General features: G+C 47.1%; 2 protein-coding genes and 1 pseudogene across 2 annotated transcripts; 1 reads left to right on the forward strand and 2 right to left on the reverse strand.

Annotated features, from left to right (window-relative positions):
* Positions 1–565: 565 nt before the first annotated feature.
* LOC118974068 (serum amyloid A-4 protein-like) lies at positions 566–11,090 on the reverse strand. Its single transcript, XM_073216299.1, has 4 exons — positions 10,936–11,090; positions 10,420–10,514; positions 1,274–1,412; positions 566–905 (listed from the first exon to the last, which is right to left on the reverse strand). Exons 2-4 carry the CDS (start codon positions 10,508–10,510, stop codon positions 743–745), a joined length of 393 nt encoding a protein of 130 aa, XP_073072400.1. The 5' UTR covers positions 10,511–10,514; positions 10,936–11,090; the 3' UTR covers positions 566–742.
* A 318-nt stretch (positions 11,091–11,408) lies between these two features.
* On the forward strand, positions 11,409–15,080 carry LOC140844638 (mas-related G-protein coupled receptor member X2-like; annotated as a pseudogene).
* A 4,710-nt stretch (positions 15,081–19,790) lies between these two features.
* LOC108389114 (serum amyloid A-2 protein) lies at positions 19,791–23,083 on the reverse strand. The gene is made up of 4 exons (XM_017647684.3): positions 22,933–23,083; positions 22,441–22,532; positions 20,531–20,669; positions 19,791–20,088 (listed from the first exon to the last, which is right to left on the reverse strand). Exons 2-4 carry the CDS (start codon positions 22,526–22,528, stop codon positions 19,926–19,928), a joined length of 390 nt encoding a protein of 129 aa, XP_017503173.1. The 5' UTR covers positions 22,529–22,532; positions 22,933–23,083; the 3' UTR covers positions 19,791–19,925.

Raw genomic sequence — 23,083 nt, forward strand, 5'->3', positions numbered from 1 at the left:
CCAAACAAAAATCTGAACAATAAACCATTAAATCAGTAAAAGAATACCACATACAGGAAACCTGGTAAAAAGCTAAATATAACCATGCAGGCCAGTCAGGATGACCAAGAAGGCCTCTCTCAGAACAGAGTGATTTCAGGAGAGAACTACAGGATGAGAAAGGGCCAGCCATGTGAAAAGCAAGCAGAAGCGTGTTCTGGGTAGAGGGAATGTCATGTGGAAAGGCCTTGTGGCAAACAGAAATTTGCCTTATTGGTGGGACTGGACTGCAGACTGCTTTGTTGGGAGGGTGTAGCATGAGCTGATGCTGGAGGGTGGCCATGGACAGATCACACCAGGTTCTTAGGCCAAAATAAGGACTTGGGTTCATTGTAAGTAAAATGGGAATTGATTGAAGGATTTTAAGCAAGGGGGAGATGTGGTCTGATAATAGTTTGTATGCTTGACTAAGAGGTAAGGTAACTAACTACATGTCCTGTTTTGCCCCGTTCAGTCCTAGTTTATTTCTGTTATCCTGACATAATCCTTTCCATATGGCACCACACAACCACTCTTCCAGAGAGTGTGTCTTCAAGTTTCCAGTTTCCATCAACAAATTCAATTTGGCAAACACTCATGGGGTACCTCTGGGTGCCCTGAACCAGTCCTGCGGACATCAAGTTCAGGGACACTGTGTCCCATTTGCAGGGGAGAGGTGGGTGGTGCACGTCCTGCTCCCATGGGAGCAGAGTGAGCAGGGGGGTCAGTATTCCTTAGGCAAGTCAGAAGGCCTGAAGTGATTGGGGTCTCTGCCGCTCCGGCCCCACTCCTCAGCTTTCCGTTTGGCCTGTAAGTCCTCCAAGCCTCTGCTGCTGCTTCCAAAGTAGTACCGGTTGAAGAGTCCCTGCAGAGAGTCCCTGGCAAGGCTGGGGGGAAGGGAGGCAGATCATCACTGTGCACGTGAGGCAGCTCCACGCCCAGCTCCCTTCCTCCCTCCCACCCAAGGAGGGCTTTCAGTGGGGCTGGAGGAGCCCTTCTCAAGGAGGAGGGGCTAGAGCAGGCACCCACTCTGGCAAAGGCCTGAGTTCAGCTGGTCTTTCCGTGCCCTGCTACAGAGCTCTGTAGAGACCACTTGCTGTCTCTTTGGGATGAGCCACGTCCACACAGCCCTGCTCTGGCTCTGCTGGGCACCCAGACCCTGGGGACAGGGGCAGGAGATGGAGGAGCCTCAGGCCCTTTGACTCTCTGTAACAGTCTGCTTGCCCCTCACCCGCCTCCCCAGGAGTCCAGTTACCTGATCACTTTAGCAGCCCAGATGCCCCCGGGGCCCCTTTTTGAAGCATCATAGTTTCCCCGGGCATAGAAATATTGGTCTGAATGTTGATGATTGGCCACTTGCTGGTCCCAATAGGCTCTGGACAAGTCCCAAGCCCCTGCAAAGGAAACAAAATAACAAAAATGAACTTGGTGATATACTGGAAAAGTGAAGGAATGAAAAGTTTCCATTACTTTTCAGATTTTGGCTCTTAACAAAAAGTCATAGAGTGAGGTGACTATTCCCTACTGTGGGGTGTCTTCCCTGGGTAATGGTAATGAGGGTACTTTTCAGGGACCTGAATTGAAGGAATGGGGGAGCTTGGTGCCCTGGACTGTGTCTGACATGGGGCTGTGTACCACATACCAAGAAGAGGTGACAGTCATGTTAGGGATGTAACAATGGAGAATGATGCTACAAATGCATGATTTAGGGACTATGTGAGGGATTCAGGGAGAGAAGGGGTTCCATGTTTTCACAGCTACAAGAGTCCATAAGAGAAATACACCCTTTCCACCTGAGGATGAGACACTCTACTTGAATGAATCTGTTAGAGGCATAAAAGACACAGAGATAATGTTGAAACAGGCAGTAAGTGATGCAGTGAGGTTGCCTGAGGGAGCTCCTTCGGACCTGTGTTATCAGGCTTACCTGGAGGGATGGCCCTTTCAGGTAAGTGTTTACCCCTCTGCCCTGTCAAGGAAGCTGCAGTTTCCTCACCCCTCAACTGGGAGAATAATATCCCCCTTTTTCGTGGAGAAAATGAGATAAGGCGTATCAAATGCCTAGGATGTGGGAGTACCTGCTGCCAGTTGGTTTCCTTCTCCTGTTGCTTCATGAAGGGTAGTGGTGACGATGGGATTAGCACTCTACACCTACCAGAACGACACGACTTTAACAACTGGCGATACCAGTTGTGTTGAGGATGTGGTGCAACTGGGACTCATTCGTTGCTGATGTAGTATAAGCTGGTACAGTTTGGGAAATGGTTTGGCTGTATCTACTAAAGCTAAACCTGTATGTTTACCTTATGGTCCTACATTTCCACCCCTGGAAAGAAACACCCAACATCAGTGAGCTGTGTCCCCAAAGTACATGTACAGCAGTGTCCATTGCAGATTTATCCATAAGAGCCCACAATATAAAAAGTCTAATTCCAACAACTTACAATGGGCAAATGAATTGAAGTTTATTTATACAATGTAATACTATAAATCAATGAAAAAGAAACTGAAACACAGCAGGGAACTGGGACAAGGTCATGCCACTGTAAAAGCTACTTAGACTGCTGATCCTTTAACTTAATCTATATGCTCTTCTTCCTATACTCCAGCCCCTTAATCAATTAAGTAACTTTGTAACCAGGACAAGAGCCAGACCTCAGGAGTGTGAATGTAAAAAGTGCAGAGAAAGGATCAAGGCAATCACCTGAAGAACCTTATTCGTAAGAGAAACTCTAAGAAATTATGAATTACTTGTATATATCATGCCTTACACTGATGCCTACCCAAAGACCCTATAAAAACCCCAAACCCTAAGCTCTAAGTGCAGCTCCTCTCTGAGGTTGCCTGTACTTCCTTCTGAATGTGCACTCTCTCTTTAAATAAAAATGTCTTGTTTCATAAGCCTATTGCACTTTGTCTCTGAATTATTTTGCTGACAAAGACAAGAACCCACAGACACCCACCGCCTGTGGTAAATGTCTTTGTCCCTTTGCTGCTTCATTCAGCTTTCTAGGCTTAACCTCAACCTTCTCTCGCTCTGTTCTGGCTGTGGGAGCCTCTGAGTAGGAGGGGTTTGCGCTGTCTCATAGCCTGGGTGACCTGGAGGGAAATGCAGCCATTTACTCACATGCTTTTCCTTGCTTGAGATGTTCTCAGAACATAAATTCACTCCATCCAGCGCCCCGTGGCTCCCCCTAATTCTGGGGTAGTAAGGATGTAATTCCCGTACCATGCAGAGCAAATGGACACTGGACTCCAGGTGGCCTGACTTGGGGAGCGGGCAAGGGATTTGCCCTATGCTGACCAGGAGTTCAGTGAACTTTCCCTTTCTCCCTCCGTTCTTCCTTGCTTTCTATGTCCTGTATGGCGGCACAAGTAAAAGGATCACTTTTCCTGGATGCTTGCTGCTACTCTCACTTTAGTGAATTCCTTTATTACTGGCACTCTTTTGACCTGTTCTAGAATTCTTTCCCCATCAGACTCAAGAACCCTGCCTCCTGGGTCTGGGTTGAGGTTTGCTTAGCAGGCAGGGAGAGACCTCCCAGAGGGGGCTGCTGCCCTGCAATAAAACTGTCACTATAGGCTTGCGAAGGGCGGAGCCAAGATGGCGGCGTGAGTAGAGCAGCAGAAATCTCCTCCCAAAACCACATATATCTATGAAAATATAACAAAGACAACTCTTCCTAAAATAGATACCAGAGGGCACAGGACAACATCCAGACCACATCCACACCTCGAGAACCCAGCGCCTCACGAAGGGGGTAAGATACAAGCCCTGGCCCGGCGGGACCCGAGCACCCCTCCCCCAATGTCCTGGCGGGAGAAGAGGAGTCAGCAGGGAGGGAATGGGAGCCCAGGACTGCTGAAACCCCAGCCCCAGCCATCCAGACCAGAGCGCAGACACAGTGCATGTGTGGGGTCCTGGATACTAGGGAAACAGGGCAACAGGACTGGTGACCGGGTGCCTGAGGCTGATGCCGGCGAACAAAGAAACGGGAGCGGAAGCTGCCATTTTTTTTTTTCCTCTTTTTTTGTTTTTTGGCGAGTGCTTTTTGGAAGTCTTAAAGGGACAGGGACATCAATACTAGGGAAACAGGGCAGCAAGACTGGTGAGCGGGTGCCTGAGACCGGTGCCTGAGGACAAAGAAAATCGTGCGCTTTTCTTTTTTTAAAATAATTAATTAATTAATTGATTAATTAATTAATTATTTTTTGTTGCTGTTGTTGTTTTGGTTTGCAGAGTGCTTTTTGGAAGTGTTAAAGGGGCAGGGCAGGACACTTAGTCCAGAGGCAGGGAATCTGGGGATCTCTGGGCACTCTAACCCCCTGGGCAGCAGGGAGCACAGAGTCACCTTATGGAGATAAATAGCCTCCCAGCCACTCCCCCTCCAACAGGGCTCCACCATTTTGGAGCTGCAGCCTGAGCCAGGGAACGCAAACAGCAACAGAGGAGATAAAACTCCATAGCAGCCAGGCAGAAAGCAGAAGCCCTGTCTGCGCATAGCTGCCCAGCACAAGCCACTAGAGATCACTATTCTCCCAGGAGAGGGAGGCCACAAACCAACAAGAAGGAAAGCTCTTCCAGCCGTCACTCGTACCAGCTCTGCAAACTACATCTATCACCATGAAAAGGCAAAACTACAGGCAGACAAAGATCACAGAGTCAACACCTGAGGAGACAGACCTAACCAGTCTTCCTGAAAAAGAATTCAAAATAAAAATCATGAACATGCTGACGGAGATGCAGAGAAAAATGCAAGAGCAATGGGATGAAGTCCGGAGGGAGATCACAGATGTCAGGAAGGAGATCACAGTAGTGAAACAATCCCTGGAAGGATTTATAAGCAGAATGGATAAGATGCAAGAGGCCATTGAAGGAATAGAAACCAGAGAACAGGAACGTATAGAAGCTGACATAGAGAGAGATAAAAGGATCTCCAGGAATGAAACAACACTAAGAGAACTATGTGACCAATCCAAAAGGAACAATATCCGTATTATAGGGGTACAAGAAGAAGAAGAGAGAGGAAAAGGGATAGAAAGTGTCTTTGAAGAAATAATTGCTGAAAAGTTCCCCAAATTGGGGAGGAAATAATTGAACAGACCACGGAAATACACAGAACCCCCAACAGAAAGGATCCAAGGAGGACAACACCAAGACACATACTAATTAAAATGGCAAGGATCAAGGACAAGGAAAGAGTTTTAAAGGCAGCTAGAGAGAAAAAGGTCACCTATAAAGGAAAACCCATCAGGATATCATCAGACTTCTTAACAGAAACCCTACAGGCTAGAAGAGAATGGCATGATATATTTAATACAATGAAACAGAAGGGCCTTGAACCAAGGATACTGTATCCAGCACGACTATCATTTAAATATGATGGCGGGATTAAACAATTCCCAGACGAGCAAAAGCTGAGGGAATTTGCTTCCCACAAACCACCTCTACAGGGCATCTTACAGGGACTGCTCTAGATGGGAGCACTCCTAAAAAGAGCACAGAACAAAACACACAACATATGAAGAATGGAGGAGGAAAAATGAGAGAAGAAAAGAATCTCCAGACAGTGTATATAACAGCTCAATAAGCGAGCTAAGTTAGGCAGTAAGATACTAAAGAGGCTAACCTTGAACCTTTGGTAACCACGAATTTAAAGCCTGCAATGGCAATAAGTACATATCTCTCAATAGTCACCCTAAATGTAAATGGACTTAATGCACCAATAAAAAGACACAAAGTAATAGAATGGATTAAAAAGCAAGACCCATCTATATGCTGCTTACAAGAAACTCACCTCAAAACCAAAGACAAGCACAGACTAAAAGTCAAGGGATGGAAAAACATATTTCAGGCAAACAACAGTGAGAAGAAAGCAGGGGTTGCAGTACTAATATCAGACAAAATAGAATTCATCACAAAGAATGTAACAAGAGATAAAGAAGGACACTACATAATGATAAAGGGCCCAGTCCAACAAGAGGATATAACCATTCTAAATATATATGCACCCAACACAGGAGCACCAGCATATGTGAAACAAATGCTAACAGAACTAAAGAGGGAAATAGACTGCAATGAATTCATTTTAGGAGACATCAACACACCACTTACCCCAAAGGATAGATCCACCGGGCAGAAAATAAGGACACAGAGGCACTGAACAACACACTAGAACAGATGGACCTAATAGACATCTATAGAACTCTACATCCAAAAGCAACAGGATATACATTCTTCTCAAGTGCACATGGAACAGTCTCCAGAAGAGACCATACACTAACCCACAAAAAGAGCCTCAGTAAATTCCAAAATATTGAAATTCTACCAACCAATTTTTCAGACCACAAAGGTATAAAACTTGAAATAAATTCTACAAAGAAAACAAAAAGGCTCACAAACACATGGAGGCTTAACAACATGCTTCTAAATAATCAATGGATCAACGAACAAATCAAAATAGAGATCAAGGAATATATAGAAACAAATGACAACAACAACACACAGCCCCAACTTCTGTGGGATGCAGTGAAAGCAGTCTTAAGAGGAAAGTATATAGCGATCCAGGCACACTTGAAGAAGGAAGAACAATCCCAAATGAATAGTCTAACATCACAATTATCGAAACTGGAAAAAGAAGAACAAATGAGGCCTAAAGTCAGCAGAAGGAGGGACATAATAAAGATCAGAGAAGAAATAAACAAAATTGAGAAGAATAAAACAATAGCAAAAATCAACGAAACCAAGAGCTGGTTCTTTGAGAAAATAAACAAAATAGATAAGCCTCTAGCCAAACTATTAAGAGAAAAAGAGAATCAACACAAATCAACAGAATCAGAAATGAGAACGGAAAAATCACGACAGACTCCACAGAAATACAAAGAATTATTAAAGACTACTATGAAAAACCTATATGACAACAAGCTGGAAAACCTAGAAGAAATGGACAACTTCCTAGAAAAATACAACCTTCCAAGACTGACCAAGGAAGAAACACAAAAGTTAAACAAACCAATTACGAGCAAAGAAATTGAAACGATAATCAAAAAACTACCCAAGAACAAAACCCCAGGGCCGGATGGATTTACCTCGGAATTTTATCAGACACACAGAGAAGACATAATACCCATTCTCCTTAAAGTTTTCCAAAAAATAGAAGAGGAGGTAATACTCCCAAACTCATTCTATGAAGCCAACATCACCCTAATACCAAAACGAGGCAAAGACCCCACCAAAAAAGAAAATTACAGACCAATATCCCTGATGAATGTAGATGCAAAAATACTCAATAAAATATTAGCAAACCGAATTCAAAAGTATATCAAAAGGATCATACACCATGACCAAGTGGGATTCATCCCAGGGATGCAAGGATGGTACAACATTCGAAAATCCATCAACATCATCCACCACATCAACAAAAAGAAAGACAAAAACCACATGATCATCTTCATAGATGCTGAAAAAGCATTTGACAAAATTCAACATCCATTCATGATAAAAACTCTCAGCAAAATGGGAATAGAGGGCAAGTACCTCAACATAATAAAGGCCATATATGATAAACCCACAGCCAACATTATACTGAACAGCGAGAAGCTGAAAGCTTTTCCTCTGAGATCGGGAACTAGACAGGGATGCCTACTCTCCCCACTGTTTTTTAACATAGTACTAGTGGTCCTAGCCATGGCAATCAGACAAAACAAAGAAATACAAGGAATCCAGATTGGTAAAGAAGAAGTTAAACTGTCACTATTTGCAGATAATATGATATTGTACATAAAAAACCCTAAAGACTCCACTCCAAAACTACTAGAACTGATATTGGAATACAGCAATGTTGCAGGACACAAACTTAACACACAGAAATCTGTGGCTTTCCTATACACTAACAATGAACCAACAGAAAGAGAAATCAGGAAAACAATTCCATTCACAATTGCATCAAAAAGAATAAAATACCTAGGAATAAACCTAACCAAAGAAGTGAAAGACCTATACCCTGAAAACTACAAGTCACTCTTAAGAGAAATTAAAGGGGACACTAACAAATGGAAACTCATCCCATGTTCATGGCTAGGAAGAATTAATATCATCAAAATGGCCATCCTGCCCAAAGCAATATACAGATTTGATGCAATCCCTCTCAAATTACCAGCAACATTCTTCAATGAACTGTAGCAAATAATTGAAAAACTCATATAGAAACACCAAGGACCCCAAATAGCCAAAGCAATCCTGGAAAAGAAGAATATAGTAGGGTGATCTCACTCCCCAACTTCAAGCTCTACTACAAAGCCATAGTAATCAAGACAATTTGGTACTGGCACAAGAACAGGTGGAGTGGGGCGAGAATTGGCATTTTGAACAAATGACTGAGGCTATTTTTAGCACAATACCAAAGAAAATGAGTCTCTTGGGTTTTGCTACCACCCAGTGATAAAATCTGTCAGGTGCTTGGAGAAAACTAATGGACCTGAAAAACATGGAATCAATGTCAAGCAGGCATCAGGAAAGAAGAAAGCCCTTCTAAAGATTCAGACACAAAATAATTAACATGTGAAATTAGTGAGAAATATTCCATAGAAGAAAGCTCCAGCAGGGGGAGGGAGAAGGACCCATTTGGAACCCCCAGGGCCCGGTGTCCCCCATAACGAGGCCTGTCCTCCAGCCCACTCTGGTCATCCTGCCCCCCTTAACGGGGGAGCCAAATGCTGAGAAGCCCTCGGGAAGCTCCCGGTCCGGAGGCACAGGCGCAGGAAATGACCGAGACGCAGTTACAGCAGGTCGGATTGTCCTGACCCCTCACCACTCGCCCCCACATTACTGACGTCCTAGTTACCATTCTTTTTACGCAGAACACCATGTCCAGCCATCAGGACTCAATGGCAAAGCATGCGAACTGCAAAACGCCAAGTAAAGGAGACAGAGCAGCGTCCGAGGCAGCGTGGCGGTGACGCTGGAATAAGCGGACTGGGGATTGAGAACCGTGCTCGCTGTGCCAAGGGCTGTGTGGGTCAGCAGGCGGCCTGCAAGCACAGAGGTGCGAGTCCCAAGAGAGAGAAATAATGCTGCGGATAAAAACCACTGGAAGAGGAATGAAGAGGGCCTTTGCTGGCCACGTTAGTAAAGCAGACACAGCTGAGAAAAGAATCTTTGCGGGAGAGGCTTTGTCAGGACAATCCTCAAAAACCGAAAAGCAGAGAAGCCTGAAAAAGCAGCACAAACTATCCCAGCATGTGGGACAAACACAACAGGTGTGACCTGAGCCTGGGGGCAATGCCAGAAGGATGGGAGAGAGAGAAGGGAAAAAGGAACTATTTCCAACAATGCCTGAGAATATCCAACAAGAAATGTCAGACAGCAAACCACTGGTCCAAAAGGCTCAGAGAACAGCAAGGACAAATGGCAAAACAGAAACAAGCTATACCTAGGCATGTACAGATAATCAAAGATAAAGTCCTGAAGGAAGCCAGGGGATTTAAAAAACCCTTACCTATCAAGGGACAAAGATCAGAATTACATCTGACTTCAGAACCCAGGCAAGAAAGAAGAGAATGGAGTGAACTATTTTAAGTGTTGACAGAAAAAAACCCACCAATCTAGAAGACTTATCCTGTGAAATTACTGTTTAAAACTGAGGGAGAAATAAAGACTCTCAGACAGACAAAGACTAAGGGATTTTGGTGGCAGTAGACCTGCCTTGCGTGAAATTCTTCAATATTCTTCAGAAAGGAGGACAATAATAAAGGTCAGAAACTTGGACCTACATAAAGGAAGGAAGAGCACTGAATAAGGAATAGGGAAAGTAAAACAAAGTTAATAACAACAGCTGAAGATGAAAATATTGCAGAAATTGACAACATAATTTACCCATTTTAACAACCTGCCAGTAAGCTTCATCTCTAAATGGAAGGTCTGTTTCCTGGCCCTACCTCAGTGCTAGCATGGCTGATCCGTGGGAATATGCTCTTTTTATTGTGTGCATAGGAGTTCCTATGTGGCTAGGCACGATGTTTATTCAGCTCATCCTCATCCTGGACGCTCTACCTCCGGGGACATACTGAATTCACATTTACGTTGCAAGGCTGAGAAATTTGCCATTTGTGAATTCCCACAAGGATCTGCCCCAAAACACAGGGAAATACTGACCCGTCTGCACACCACCGGCAATTAATTACAGGCTGGGCCCACAGCACCTTTGGCCGCTGGTCTGGGGAGTCCCGTGGAGGGTGCTGTGTCGGACCAGCCGGAAGGAGAAACACTCCTGCTCCGACCCACTGGTCAGGGCCCCAACGTGTCTGTCGTGAGCAGTGCTCACATTCGGGGTGTGTGTGGCCTCTGCTCAGAGCGAATCCTGGGGCGAGCTGGTTCTGGCCTCTAACCTTCAGCGCCCTTACCTTGCACAGCCTCCTTGAAGAATGAATACCAGCTTTCACTGCTGACTCCCAAGACCAAGGAACAGAAAATGACACCTGTGAAAATCTTCATTGTGCTGAAGTGAAAGAAGGAGAGGGTTGGAGAATCACCACCCAAATAGACATATGTTTTGGGATTTTGAATTTCAAACACAGCCTGGTTCTCAATTTCCATTTGCTCTTCTCAGAATCATTATTGTAGGACAGATTGAAGTGGGCTTTAAAAAGAAGCATAAACCAACCCTTCATTCTCACCCCAGATCTGCAGAAAGAATAAGAAGAGAGTTCCAAAGTTTTATTGGTTTGTGGACAATTTGCCACCCAATAAAACAGACTAAAGTCAATCAACAAGCTTTTCCCGAGGTCCTACTAGGCCCCACTCTGACCCACATAATGAATAGAAACACAACTTCCCCCCATTGGAATGATGCAATTATTTTGAGAAAAGGATCTCAAAAGAGAAAAACAAGAAAACTACACCCAGGAAGAGACCCTCACCTCTAGTCTTTTCTCCAGCTGAAATTCAGTAGCTGGTATCTCTCCTGGCTTTGGCATTAATGGGAGGAGAGGGCCTAAGTCCAGCAACGTGTCTTGGTAAAGTCTCTCTTGCCCAATTCTTCTGGGTAAATAAAACAAAGCAGCATATTGACTAGTGGTATTTTCCTTATCCTCATGTAGTTTCTTTCAAATTGAGGCTTCCAACGCATTTATTTTCTGGCAGCTTTTCCCTTATTACCATATTTCTTCTCTTTTTAGTTCCTGGTATCACACGGGAGAGCTGTATTTGCAAAATCCAGTGAGGGAGGACAGGGGTCTTTCTCGGCTTTCTCCTGTGTGTCTTTCCAGTTTCACCCGTTTGGAAAAAAATCTTCCCAGAGTATTGCATATGGATCGTATCCTCTAAGAGGCGATCAATATTGCCGCAAAGGATGTGTCTTTCTTTCTCTCTCAGGGTCTCTCTCTGAGGCAGCATGGGACGCAGGACAAGCAAGGCTGGTCGGGATGGGTAATGAAGTTGTGATTCTGGGAGAACAGAAGGGAGGGAGTGAGCATGGTCTTCTGGACGGTAGACGTGATAATGATAAAAATCCTGTGTGTGTTTGTCCCTTTCATACGAATATACATTATTCTGCACCCTTTTATTTTAAACAATATATCCTCCCTTGGAGGTCCTCCTATGTCAATTTTTTCATTCTTTTTATACAGCTACACAGTATTTCATTGTATAGAAGGGCCATAATGCATACAGTATTGATGGCCATTTTGGGTGTTACCAGCCTTTTGTTAATGCAAATAATCCTGCATTTACTGACCTTGTACATATGTACACAAATATACCCCTAAGATAAATTCCTAAATAAGGAATTACAGAGAAAAAAGTATGATTCTTTATATATGTTTATATACATATTGCAAATTGCCTTTATGGGGCTCTATCAACCTTCATTTCCACCAGGAATGTGTGAGAGTGCCTTGCCCCACCCCATGTCCCATATAGCATTCTTTCAAACTTTTTGGTCTTTAAAAATCTGGTAAGTAAATTATAACTTAGTGTAATTTAATTTGCACGTCTCTCATTATGAATTTGGTTCCACATCTTTTCTTACATTTAAGAGCCATTTATGTTTTCTAGGAAAGTGAATTCATACTTTGTATTTTACTTTAATTTCTTTATTGGCTTATTGGGTTTAATTTATCATTTTATAAGAAACTTTTATATAGGAAAAATCAGAACTTTATGAGTTACAAATATTTTTTCCAGTTATTATTTATTTTGATTATGGTGGCTCATGTGCCAAAATTTTCTTTTTCTTCGTGTCTTTCCTATTTTAATTCATTTTTTAAAATGTCTTTGGAACTTTGTGCTAAGTTGGAAAGACTTTCTACAGGTTGACTTATTAAAGAATTTTCCAATGGTTTCTCCAGGTACTCTTATATTTTTTTGTTTATTTAAAACTATTTAGTATCTTTGGAATTTGCCCTAATATCATATATAAAGAATATTTTCAAGTTTATTTTTCAGCATGGCCACCTGGTTGTCCCAATTCCATTCACTGAACAGTCCATGTTTTACCCACTGATTGACATGCAACCTTTACATATACTAAATCACTGTGTGTATTTGTGTCTAATTCTGAGGCTTTTGCCCAGGATCAGTTTTTCTATGTATTTGTCAGTACACACTACTGTACTTATTGAGGCCTTAATTGAAGGATTCAATGCCTTAATTACTCTTCTTTATCCAAAGTGGTTGGGGTTCCTTTTCTATTATTTCTTCTAATTTCTTGTTTTCTCTCCAGAAACACAGTTGATGGTTTATACAGCAAATTTGGTCCAGCCACTTGTTCTAACTCTCTTCGTGGGTGCATTAGTGTTTCAGTTGAGGTCTGGGGTGTCCAGGACTCCCATCCACACCTGCTGTTCTCTCTCACGCCCGCCCCACTCGGTCCTCTAGGCCACTCTTCCTCTGCAACCACGTTGATGGGCTTGAGAAGACTCCGCACTGCTGATCCAAGGTCACCCACTCGGCAGCCTCTGACGCTACTGATCAATAACTGGCAGTTAGGATTCGGGAACACCAGCTCTCCTAGTTTCACTCCTGCCAAAATAGCTGTACCTTTTCAGGCTGTTTGCTGGATCCAGCTCCTCCGGACTTCCCACAGACAGAGACCCCAGTGCAGAGCCTGTCCCTTTTCTCTTGTCGTTTCCCACCCACATTCTGGGGAAGCTCAGTCCTGTCTGTGACTGCTGTTCCCACCAACACTCCACAGCCTGGAACAATGCCTGGGACACACAATGTGTTTGCTATTACAAAGTTCCTGATTCAGCACATGGAAGAACTTTTCAGAATGTTTGAAATAGTTCTGTATTCAAATGACATGTTTAAAAATGATCAAGTGGTTTAAAGGGCTGCAGCATGAGGTACATGAATTGAAGTCAGAGGAGGTAAGACTGAAAACAGTGGATATACAGACCAACTGAAGAACAATTAAAAAAGCAATATTGTGAATGAAGGAATGCCGCATTCTTTACATTCTGTAAGGGGCATGTAGAGAAAACGAATGTTCCTATGGCCAGGATTCTCCCCTGGCCCTGGTCAGCTTGCTCACCGCGCACGTGTGGGCAATGTGTTATTACTGACTCTATATAAAGGCTCCGCCCAGTGCTCTGGGCTGCACAGCTGCAGGAGAGTAGAGGTTGGAGTGGTGGCACCGTGGAGGACAGAGACTGAGACGGCTGCGCGGAGTGGAGTGGCCCACAGGCAGAGACCGGCTTGCTGCATGCAGAGTTGCCCTGAAGCGGATGGGACTGCAGTGTTTGGCCTGCCACTTTGGGAATAAAGTTGGGTATAGACCCTTTCACTCTAACAACGTTCCACTGTCATTTTTTGGTCTCGCTGAAACAAGAGTGAACTTTACCAGGACTGAAACCCACTGGTAAGAAAGGGAGTCCAAATGATCCAGCTGTTAATTCTGGCAAATTAAAAAATATAAATGTTCAAACTCCATAATACTTGAAAGAAGTAATAAGAAGTAGTATTTGGGCACAAAGCCCTCTCCTGGTTTCTCAGGTACTGTGCCAGAATTTTCTTCTCTGTCTTTAAGATATTCTTTCTCAGTCACTGTCCTCAGCGCTGCCACTACTCCAGCCTCTGCTCTCGTGCAGCCGTGCAGCCCAGAGCCCTGGGTGGGGCCTTTATATAGAGTCAGTAATAACATATTGCCCACACGTGTGCGGTGGTCTATATTTGTGTCTATAACTTCCGGTCTGTGACTGGTTGGGGGAGGGGGAATAGGGAATAATTTGACTACAGAGTATTCCTACTTCAGCAGTGGGTCCCTGAGACAGTAGAGAGAGCCCAGGCTTCCGAGTCAGAGATTTGGGTTTCAATTTCAGTTCCAGGTCCCCAAGGCTGTGTGGCCTTCAGTCTGTGCAAGCCTCCCCTTCCTCCTCTGTAACACGGGGACAGTGTTTCCCACAGAGCGGGGGCCCTGAGAATCTGTGATTATATAGTTAGTGCTATATTCATCATTCTTGTGTTCCCAGGGGCAGCAGTGGAGGGTTTCTGAGCGTGGATCCCACCATCCCAGGCTGGGCGAGCGCACTCACACCAGTGAACGGAAGTGACCAGGCCCCTCCGGAGTCTTCCATTGTGGAGTCCCTGATCCCGACCTTGCTGACCCTCATACCTGCCCTGGGTGGGCTGGCAGGAAACGCGGTTGTGCTCTGGCTCCTGGGCTCCCGCCTGAGGAGGAACGCCTTCTCCCGTTTCCATCCTTAACCTGGCAGGGGCCGACTTCCTTTTCCTGTCCTTCCAGACTGCATTTGCCCTGGAGGAACTCATGGGCTCTTTCCACTCCACCTCCAGGTGCATCCCCAGCTTTGTCTTCCCTGTGCTGACCTTCGCCTACCTCGTGAGCCTGAGCATCCTCAGCGCCATTAGTGTGGAGCGCTGCCTGTCAGTCTTGTGGCCCATCTGGTACTGCTGCCACCATCCCAGACACACGTGAGCTGTCATATGTGCCCTGCTGTGTGCCCTGTCCCTGCTGCTGAGCATCCTAGAAGGAAGTACTGTGGCCTCCTGTTTGGCGATTTTGACCATGTTTAGTGTCAGGCTTTTTGATCTCATCGCTGCAGCCTAACTGATCATATTTGTGCTTCTCTCTGGGTGCAGCCTGGCCCTGCAGGTCAGGACCCCCTGTAGCTCCTCGCAGATGTAGCTGGCCAGGTTCTCTGTGGTGATCTTGCTCACAAGATGGGCTGGTCTTCCCTCTACGACCTGCTCTCCGGCTTCCAATAGTTTCCACTCTATTGGATGTTGAATGATTATGGTATGTTCTCCCGTTATGTTGGGGAGACTGGGATTATCCTGCATGGTGTTAACAGAAGTATCGTCCCCATCATTTACTTCTCATCGGCTCCTTTAGACATCAGAGACAGGGATGGCAAACCCTCAGGTTGGTCCTCCAGAGAGCTTCAAAGGGCTTAACTGATATGAGGTTATGTAAAATTGGAGGAAGCCCTGCTCAGGGAGCCATGGAGACTGGGCAGTACTTTGGTGTACTGACTCTGCATGCAGAGACTGAGCAAGTTCAGTCAGAGAAGCAGTGCCTTTAGAAGATTCTATGTGCAGTTGTCAGTGGGCTGGTCCCTTACCACTACTGTGGGTGCTGGCTACACTGCTTCTGGAAGGCTGTTGTTGGTCTGTCTGACGCTGGAGCTTGAAATGTGCAGAACAAGTTAGAACCCAGGAGCAGGAGCTAAAGCCCGCGAGAACCCCCAGAACTCATGTCACCCTTTCTCAGTGCCCGCAGTTGTCATGAGATGGAGTTCTTCAGGAGTTGTCTCCCTTCACCGTTGAGCGGAATGCACGCCTGGTCCAGGAGTAAGAGATGTTGAAGGAGTATCCAAGGGAAGGGGGAGCAGCCGCAGGCCCCGATGGTGCCTCACGCAGATGAGATGAGCCGACAGGGAGGCAGTGACATGCACGAGCACCCTGGTGCCCCTGCACCAGCCTTCCACGTGTGAAAACAACATGGCTGCGGCCCCGTTTCCCTCCAAGTTTTGTGCAAAATCTCTCTCGATACCTAGAAGGAAGTACTGTGGCCTCCTGTTTGGCGATTTTGACCATGTTTAGTGTCAGGCTTTTTGATCTCATCGCTGCAGCCTAACTGATCATATTTGTGCTTCTCTCTGGGTGCAGCCTGGCCCTGCAGGTCAGGACCCCCTGTAGCTCCTCGCAGATGTAGCTGGCCAGGTTCTCTGTGGTGATCTTGCTCACAAGATGGGCTGGTCTTCCCTCTACGACCTGCTCTCCGGCTTCCAATAGTTTCCACTCTATTGGATGTTGAATGATTATGGTATGTTCTCCCGTTATGTTGGGGAGACTGGGATTATCCTGCATGGTGTTAACAGAAGTATCGTCCCCATCATTTACTTCTCATCGGCTCCTTTAGACATCAGAGACAGGGATGGCAAACCCTCAGGTTGGTCCTCCAGAGAGCTTCAAAGGGCTTAACTGATATGAGGTTATGTAAAATTGGAGGAAGCCCTGCTCAGGGAGCCATGGAGACTGGGCAGTACTTTGGTGTACTGACTCTGCATGCAGAGACTGAGCAAGTTCAGTCAGAGAAGCAGTGCCTTTAGAAGATTCTATGTGCAGTTGTCAGTGGGCTGGTCCCTTACCACTACTGTGGGTGCTGGCTACACTGCTTCTGGAAGGCTGTTGTTGGTCTGTCTGACGCTGGAGCTTGAAATGTGCAGAACAAGTTAGAACCCAGGAGCAGGAGCTAAAGCCCGCGAGAACCCCCAGAACTCATGTCACCCTTTCTCAGTGCCCGCAGTTGTCATGAGATGGAGTTCTTCAGGAGTTGTCTCCCTTCACCGTTGAGCGGAATGCACGCCTGGTCCAGGAGTAAGAGATGTTGAAGGAGTATCCAAGGGAAGGGGGAGCAGCCGCAGGCCCCGATGGTGCCTCACGCAGATGAGATGAGCCGACAGGGAGGCAGTGACATGCACGAGCACCCTGGTGCCCCTGCACCAGCCTTCCACGTGTGAAAACAACATGGCTGCGGCCCCGTTTCCCTCCAAGTTTTGTGCAAAATCTCTCTCGATACCTAGAAGGAAGTACTGTGGCCTCCTGTTTGGCGATTTTGACCATGTTTAGTGTCAGGCTTTTTGATCTCATCGCTGCAGCCTAACTGATCATATTTGTGCTTCTCTCTGGGTGCAGCCTGGCCCTGCAGGTCAGGACCCCCTGTAGCTCCTCGCAGATGTAGCTGGCCAGGTTCTCTGTGGTGATCTTGCTCACAAGATGGGCTGGTCTTCCCTCTACGACCTGCTCTCCGGCTTCCAATAGTTTCCACTCTATTGGATGTTGAATGATTATGGTATGTTCTCCCGTTATGTTGGGGAGACTGGGATTATCCTGCATGGTGTTAACAGAAGTATCGTCCCCATCATTTACTTCTCATCGGCTCCTTTAGACATCAGAGACAGGGATGGCAAACCCTCAGGTTGGTCCTCCAGAGAGCTTCAAAGGGCTTAACTGATATGAGGTTATGTAAAATTGGAGGAAGCCCTGCTCAGGGAGCCAAATCTCTCTCGATATCCACCCTAACTAGAAACGTAAGGGAAAGGAGTTCTGGGAAGTGTAACTCAGCCTAGCCAAGTTTGCACTTTCAAACCCATCACATCTACCCTTTGTCAACTTGGCACCTATGAACACTTCCTTAAATCACACTTAATTTCAAATAAAGACAATAGGAAAGTCAAGCTCCTTCCCAACATGATATCCCTATCCCACTTACACTGGAAACATGCCAATCTTTCCCCCCAAAGAAGTTAAAGGTTCCTTTTTATCTTTGGATGATATTCTTCTTGTAGTGAATCAAGCTCCCTTTTTGAAATTTAAATTTTAGCACTGTAATTTAAACACTGAGCCGTACAATTAACTACTAATAATGCATATTCATTATGATGGTAAGGGAAGAAGAGAGAAGAAAAAAATATTCGGGTAATACATACAATCATATAGTCACATCCCAGAGGTACTCAAAACCATTACAGTAGTTTGCAGCCAGTCACGTGGCCGTGGCTGGTATGCACACCTACTTTCTTCCACCACCCATTCCAGCTCATTCCTCCGCCACCCATTCCAGCTCACCTCTGCGTCTCTGTTTGGTGTGTAGAGGTGACTCAAACTTCCATTCTCCAAGTATCTGGGCCATAGCAATCTTCTTATTGGGTGTTGTCCCTATCCATTCCCTTTGCTCACTGGTCTTATCAGTAATTTTATCACAAGACAGAGTAGCTTCCACTCTTGGGTTATGGAGATGTGGATTTGAGTACCAAATTTGCCCCTATCACTGTGGGTGGTTTTCTTCAGGTAACAACCTTTCTCTTCAAGATGAATGAGACGGTGCCTGTTAAACAAACACTGTCTCACAGACGATCCCAGGGCAGTGTGTTGGGGACCCCCTTACCCAGGGCCCTTCACCCCATTCTTAGGAGACCTGAGCCAACTCTGGGTCCCAGACTGTTCCTACTTTTGAAGAATCCTCCTTTAGCAAAAGGCTGAAAGCAGTGCAGGATATGTCTAAGTGTGTTTGGTCAGTGCGTTTGATAGGGAGCAAAAGTACAAGTTAAATGTTTTTGACGACTTCCTAGATGACGTACAATTGCCACTATCTTACTGTGTTGTGACAGCCACCTTTGAGTTCTCTCCTCACATGGTAGAGAGTGTGAGCTCTCTGCTCATCTCCCCTTACAGGGACACTAATCCTATCTGGCAGGACTCCACTCTTATGACCTCATTTAACCTTAGTCCACATACAAACACCTTGAAAATCAGGATTTAGCATATCTGGGAGGAACACATTTCAGTACATAGTACTGCCTTCCACAGCTGCCTTCCAGAAAGTTCAACAGCATTCTAGTTTCTGACCCATTGTGGGCAGCCTCCAAGTGAGTCTGCAGGAACCCTGCCACATTCTTAATAGTTCAACTGCACACCTGAGCGATTGCCTGCAGAATTTCATTGGTACCACCTTGGGGGACTTATTGTCAGTTTTGGCTTGCGACACACAGCAAACTTTATCAGCCATCCAATGTGGTCTAATATTAAAGTTCTAGATCTCAACCTTCTGGAGCACCCTTACTCAAATTTTACCTTCTCATGCTCTCTATTCCTTAGAGGTTCATCGTGTTACCAGATAATATTCCTTATGTGAAAATTCCTTTTCAAATTACAGCCTGGTTTCTGCTCTTGCCTGGACCCATGTTAAGAGAGGCATTCTCTACCCTGAACCCCCTTTTGTATTCATATCACAACTGTGAGCCAGCTGAAGCACAGAAGGCGTGAGGAAACAGTCACAGTGAGGGGGTGACTACATCAGTTCGGCCAGAACTGAGGCAATGAAAGTAGAGTGGAGGGAAACTGCCTCGGAAGCCTTTCTTAGGCCGCGTGGACAGACCTTGGTCAGTGACCGGATCTGTAGGTGTTTCTGAGAGATGAACGGAAGACCAAGGTGGCTGCTGCAGGAGCAGGATTCCGCGGTCCCGTCCTCCCCCTGCTGTGTCCCCGGCCCCCAGAGACAGACACCGGGAGGGGTAAAACTAAGGGGAAGAGACGCTGTGGGCAGAGAAGGTGACAGGACACAATCCTAGGGATGGGGAGGCCTGACGCGGAAGGGCCTGGACATAGCAGCCAAGCAGGCAGAGGGGCGTGGCGAGGGGAGCGGGTCTGATTCCAGCCTCACAGGCACCGACCCGCTCAGCCTTCATGAGGTGTCCATCCCCCTGCTGCCAAACAAGCAGTCCTCAGACCAAAGAACAACACACACTTTCCAACATTCAATCCTTTAAAGCATTTATTAGGCACCCATTATGCCCCCTCCACCAGCTTCTGAGAACATGAACTCAGTGACTCGGGACCAGCCCTCAGGGGGCCCTCAGCCCGCCTCCTGGGAGCAGCGTGAGGTGGACGCTCAGTACTTGGCAGGCAGCCCAGCGGGTCTGAAGTGATTGGGGTCCTTGCCACTCCGGCCCCACTCGTTGGCTTCCTGGTCGGCCTTCGAGTCCTCCTCTCCATGGCCACTGTCTCCATATTTAAAAAGGTCTGTGACTCTCTGAGAATCTTCTCTGGCATTGCTGGAAAGGAGGTAAAGGTGGACAACAGTCAGGGGCTGCCAAACAACAGCCCCGCCCTCCGTGCCCCTCCTCTTCCCAAGGAATTAGTGACCTGAGAGGGGCCCAGGCAAGAGGGGCTAAAACACTGAGCCTGCCCGGACACAGCCCATCTCAGCCCAGGCGGATACCCGCGCCCCCCCATCGATGCTGGGCGAGGTGAGGGCTGGGAATCCTTGGCTGTCACTTTGGCCTCCTGGGGGTGGGCCCCCACCTCTATACCAGCCACACCCTGGCTCTGCCGGCAGCCCAGGCCCTGCACTGGGCATGGATGGAGAGGGTGGGGGTATGGGCAGGAGGAGGAATCCATGCCCCAATGGCCCCTTCTCTAGGGCCACCGCCTCCTGATGCCCAAAGGCAGCCAAGCTCTGCTCACCCAGCCCTGTAGCCCCAGGGCCCCGGGTACCTGATCATTTCAGCAGCCCAGGCGCCCCCAGGGCCCCTCTGGGCAGCGTCGTAGTTCCCCCGGGCATGGAAGTACTTGTCTGCATCTTTGTAATTGGCTTCTCTCATGTCAGAGTAGGCCCTCATCATGTCCCACGCCCCTGGGAGGGAAAGGACATGGCAAAAGGCATATCAGGGTGGGCAGAAACTCTGTGACATGCCTTAGAGAAGAATCAGGGAATGAAAAGCCTTCCACTGATGCACTTTCAGCCTTGGCTACCACAGCATGAGAAGAACTCCCCTTACTGTCAGGTGGCTGCTCCTGGGAGTGCTAGTGAGAGTGGTGTTAGCGGAACACACTGTGCTGTGCCTGCTGGGCTCACCCCTGTGGTGCCTTCTGCACTTACTCCCCTGCTAGGGCTCTGTGGGATCTGTTTAAAGGAGGGAGGAGGTGCTCCTGTTACTGAGCTGGGGTTCTAGTCAGCACGACTGAAACTGTGGGCCCGATGCTTTGGGGTTCAGGGCTGGCATAAGTAGTACAGGTGCTGTGCAGCATTCCTGACCTCCACCCACTCATGCAGCTTCACACGCCCCAGCTGATTACCAAAAGCGTTTCCAGACATGCCCGATGTCCCCAGGACACTGACACGTCCTTGGATGAGAGCCTCTGTTGTGGAGTGAAGCTACATACGATGAGACCCAGGACTTGGATGGGTAGGTGGTGGCATGGAGGCAGATTCTGAGAAAGGCAGAGACATACAGCTTCTGCCCCGACACTAGGAAAACGTGGCCTCGCAGCAGGATGCACGGAATGTGGCCTGAGCCACCTGACCATAACCAGTATGAAGGGCAACATGAAGTTTAGGAAACTTTCTAGAGACTGAACTGATGATGCGTGTGGCTTCAGGAAGCAAGCCCGGAGCTGCGGTTCTCTCTCTCCGAGCCTTAGCTGCGCTTTCCAAGCACCTGTGGACGCTGATGGGTGATGCCTGGGCCACCACAGGCTGATGGCCTCAGACTCTCTGGGGTGGGTCTCAGACACCAGGAGTTTGAATGTTCCCCAGGTGAACCCAGTGAGAACCACCACGCTTCAGGAAGTGGTACTCAGACACATCTGCCTGGCAAGAGCTGTGGCCTCACACACAGCTGGGTTCAGACCTCTGCTGCCACCCGCTGACTGACAGTTAGGCCCTGGGCAATGGACCTGGCTGCTCTAAGACTCCGTTTTCTCCCTCTCAAGTGTGGATAGATGCCTGCCTCACCGAGACAGTCTGCAGTTAAGAGTAAGAGGCCACCCGTTCAAGCTTGACCAGAGCTGTCCCTGTGTGCCTAGAATGGTTCCACTTAGCACTGAAAGTGTTATGGAAAAGTCCTCAGAACCGGGCACACCAGCAAGGTGGTCACCCAAAATTGTCTGAAAGCGCTGAGTTCTTCATGCAGGCCGATATGTGTTATTAGTTCTCCTTTTCTGTCCTTTAAACAGCCAGAGAGGGAAAGGAAACAGCAAATCCAGGGACAGTGTCACTGAGCACAGGAAGCACCATAAGAGGTAAGCTGCAAGTCTCTCTGAATTATCCACTTAGGAGACAGAAGGAGGGAAGGAAGGAAGACAGTGGAGAGGAGGACAAGGAAAGTGGGTAGTTTTAATCATACTTCATGCAATTGGACCTAAGGGAAATTTTATACCATTTCCAGGCTTATCTCACGTCTTCTATTCAAACTAGCTTGTCAGTTGGGATTGTTGAACGGTTTTTCTCCAGTAGCTGATTGACATAAATCCTGTGGTTTTCAATTGGTTTGATGAAAAGCCCCCCAAACACCTGGCACATTCCACAGCCTAGGGCAACACAAGCTCAGACAGTGGCCCACCCCTGTGAGAGCTTGGGGTGCACCGTAGTGGCCCACAGATGCCAAGCCCTCCAGTCCCCTTACCTTGAGCAGCCTCACCAAGGAACATATACCACTGGCTGCTGGCTCCCACGACCAAGGAGCAGAAAATGAGGCCTGCGAAAAGCTTCATCGTGCTGAAATGAAAGGAGAGGGTCAGGGAGATAGGGACAGGACTGGGGCTCCCCCTTGGGATTTGTCGTCCAAGAGAGCCTGGTTGTTCCCCTGCCATCCCCATCCAGGAGACACTGCAGTAGGGTCTCACTAAGTGCCTCAGCCCTGAACCCAAGACTGTCAAGAGGTCACTGAGGTGGCCTCAACAGGGGAAAAAGACAGATGGGTCCAAATTGTCCCTCCCTAAAGCAGCCTATAATTAATCTAAAAGCACTCACATGTGCCACTCTGCCAGCACAGACCACATACAGGACAAATACAAAACAGACTCATTACTTTGCAAGGGAATTACCATCTGGTTGGGAAAGAGAGAGCAGAGTAAGTTTCTCTTTAAACAACTCCCTCCATGGAGCTGTCCCTCACCTGATATCCAGTGGAGCAGACCTGCTGGTCCCTGCCTGCTGGGCACAGGTGGATGGTACTTATACTGAGCCTTCTCTGCAGGGGTCACAGGGTGGGAAGCAGTGGCCTTGGTGCCCGGGGAAAGTCCCTCCAGGCCACTTCCCCTAGAAAG

This window comes from Manis javanica, chromosome 11, assembly GCF_040802235.1.
Source record: "Manis javanica isolate MJ-LG chromosome 11, MJ_LKY, whole genome shotgun sequence".
Lineage (NCBI taxonomy): Eukaryota > Metazoa > Chordata > Mammalia > Pholidota > Manidae > Manis > Manis javanica.

Excerpts from the sequence above, each read along its gene's own strand:
- LOC118974068 (XM_073216299.1), bottom strand. The coding sequence starts at position 10,510 with ATGAAGATTTTCACAGGTGTCATTTTCTGTTCCTTGGTCTTGGGAGTC. Across the intron at positions 1,413-10,419 it reads CTTCAAGGAGGCTGTGCAAG|GGGCTTGGGACTTGTCCAGA; the intron begins GTAAGGGCGCTG and ends TTTCCTTTGCAG. Across the intron at positions 906-1,273 it reads TGGGCTGCTAAAGTGATCAG|CCTTGCCAGGGACTCTCTGC; the intron begins GTAACTGGACTC and ends CCTTCCCCCCAG.
- LOC108389114 (XM_017647684.3), bottom strand. The coding sequence starts at position 22,528 with ATGAAGCTTTTCGCAGGCCTCATTTTCTGCTCCTTGGTCGTGGGAGCC. Across the intron at positions 20,670-22,440 it reads CCTTGGTGAGGCTGCTCAAG|GGGCGTGGGACATGATGAGG; the intron begins GTAAGGGGACTG and ends TTTCCCTCCCAG. Across the intron at positions 20,089-20,530 it reads TGGGCTGCTGAAATGATCAG|CAATGCCAGAGAAGATTCTC; the intron begins GTACCCGGGGCC and ends CCTCCTTTCCAG.